Genomic DNA, 1,872 nt, shown 5'->3' on the forward strand with positions numbered 1-1,872 from the left:
CAACTAAAGGTGACATAGATACTTTATTATGGTATAGTATTTAAATATATGCCTGAGAAACACATAATATTGCCCCTTTAAAGGAAAGAAGACATGAAAAATAAAAGCTAGCAGATGAAAACACTGATTTTTTTTTAGTATATCCGTTTAAAAGCTTAAGATTGTGACCACGCTGCTAAAAACTACCTGAGAGACGAGGTACTTGTCCAATTTTTAATCTCAGAACTTCAGATGGCTCTGCCCCTGTCAATAAACGTCTGTCATGTTGTTGTTTACCTGTGTTTTTGTCTTCAATCTCAGCACCAAATCCATAGATCTGCAGCGGGAAACTGGCAATAAAAATCATTAAACAAACTCTGGCCATTTTGCTGTTGCCTGTCCGACTCGTCCACCGCTCCAAAGTACAGCAACACACTGTTTACTCACCTGGGTGGCCACAGAGTGTGTTTGTTCTTTCGCATTTCTGTTTATTTGCTWGTGAGGAAGAAAAGAATTAAAGTAAATTAAAAAAAATTAGAAATAAAGAATTGCTGAGCAGGGAATTGTTATTTAAATGTTGTTTAATCTGAATATTATTGATCTTTGACAGCAGGAGAGAGATAAATAGAGGAAATGAGAGGAAACTCCTGCAGTTTACCCWCTGAGGTGAAAACCAGGGAGGAGAGTTGATGATGTTACGATTAGTTTGTGTTWCTGAGGATAAATCACTGCGACTGTCAGCTGCAGCTGCTCAACCTCAGCCTTSTTGTGATTTATTGACTTAAATGAGATAAAGGAGGGTGTTATTCCTCCAATTTTAAAGAACTTATACCAGCTTTTTAACCAATCAGCTTGCAAGCTTGAAGCTTTTTTTAGGTAAGAAAACAACTATCAAGTGGACTGCTCATTTTGTTACAATTATAATTAAATCTSTCCTGACTGATCAGTGTCCTGGGACCAGATCTTTAATGTTTTTGTAGTTTCTGAGCAGTGAAGCGGGGTCGTCTCAGGAAACGGACAGACASAAGCATGAAAGTGGGTTAAAACCAGAAAAAAAAGAGCTCGACATCAGTGCTCCTAATCCCTAACAGACTGCACACTGCTTCATGATATGATGTACAATGTGGTTTTTTTGTACTTTTTTTTTACTAAATGCAAAAGTAAAAAAAATATTGTAACTCGACTTGAAAGCTTCAGCACACACCCGTCATTTAATTTAAGATTTGATCATCCTAAAAGTTTCGATGTTATTGCAGCTAAATGAAACAGGATGACTGATAATGTGAAATCTGACATGAATTGCATCACTTCCTTTCAGCCATCCATCTGCTGCTGAGTAATAAATAGATTAAATGTGGTTCGATGACAAGGACTCGAGGCTGGGAATGTAGCCTTAACAATTCAGTCATATCCGATTTTTCGTCTAATTCCTACAGTTTGYCTTTTAATCAGGTGTAAACAGCATTTGAGGCTCACTTCTGCTTTTGTCCTCTTTGTTCACAAATTTAATCATATCAGGACAAGATGAGTGGAAAAAACTAAGTACAAAGAAAAGCTGTGAGAGATCATCAGAAAGCACAGAGAACTGATCAAGACATTAAGTTCAATTGTGTTGAAGTAAAGTTAAAAAAACCCTATGCAGATCGTTTGAAACTTTTGCACAGTGAGACCCTTGGAATAAAAACCCACACTTGGCACAAGCCAAACAAACAAAAAGAGCCCATTTAAACTCCTGATGGGAAAGAAAAAAAAGAACATCTGCATAAATCAATCATTTCTGTGAGAATCAGAGTGATTCAGGAACAGAACACATGCAGCTCTTTTACAGAGCAGCTGCTCCTCCAGACCTGATCCATGAACACAGACTCTGTGGACCAGTTTTACTTTACCCCG

At 37.5% G+C, this 1,872-nt stretch overlaps 1 protein-coding gene across 1 annotated transcript in view; it reads right to left on the reverse strand.

Annotated features, from left to right (window-relative positions):
- Positions 1 to 418, reverse strand: part of f9b (coagulation factor IXb) — a 10,275-nt gene extending 9,857 nt beyond the window's left edge. Inside the window, exon 1 of the mRNA XM_014017653.1 lies at positions 277 to 418. Coding sequence (XP_013873107.1) covers positions 277 to 364 — 88 coding nt within the window. The 5' untranslated portion in view covers positions 365 to 418. The remainder of the gene's footprint in view (positions 1 to 276) is intronic.
- Positions 419 to 1,872: the final 1,454 nt, after the last annotated feature.

Source organism: Austrofundulus limnaeus, unplaced genomic scaffold (genome assembly GCF_001266775.1).
Source record: "Austrofundulus limnaeus strain Quisiro unplaced genomic scaffold, Austrofundulus_limnaeus-1.0 Scaffold174, whole genome shotgun sequence".
NCBI lineage: Eukaryota > Metazoa > Chordata > Actinopteri > Cyprinodontiformes > Rivulidae > Austrofundulus > Austrofundulus limnaeus.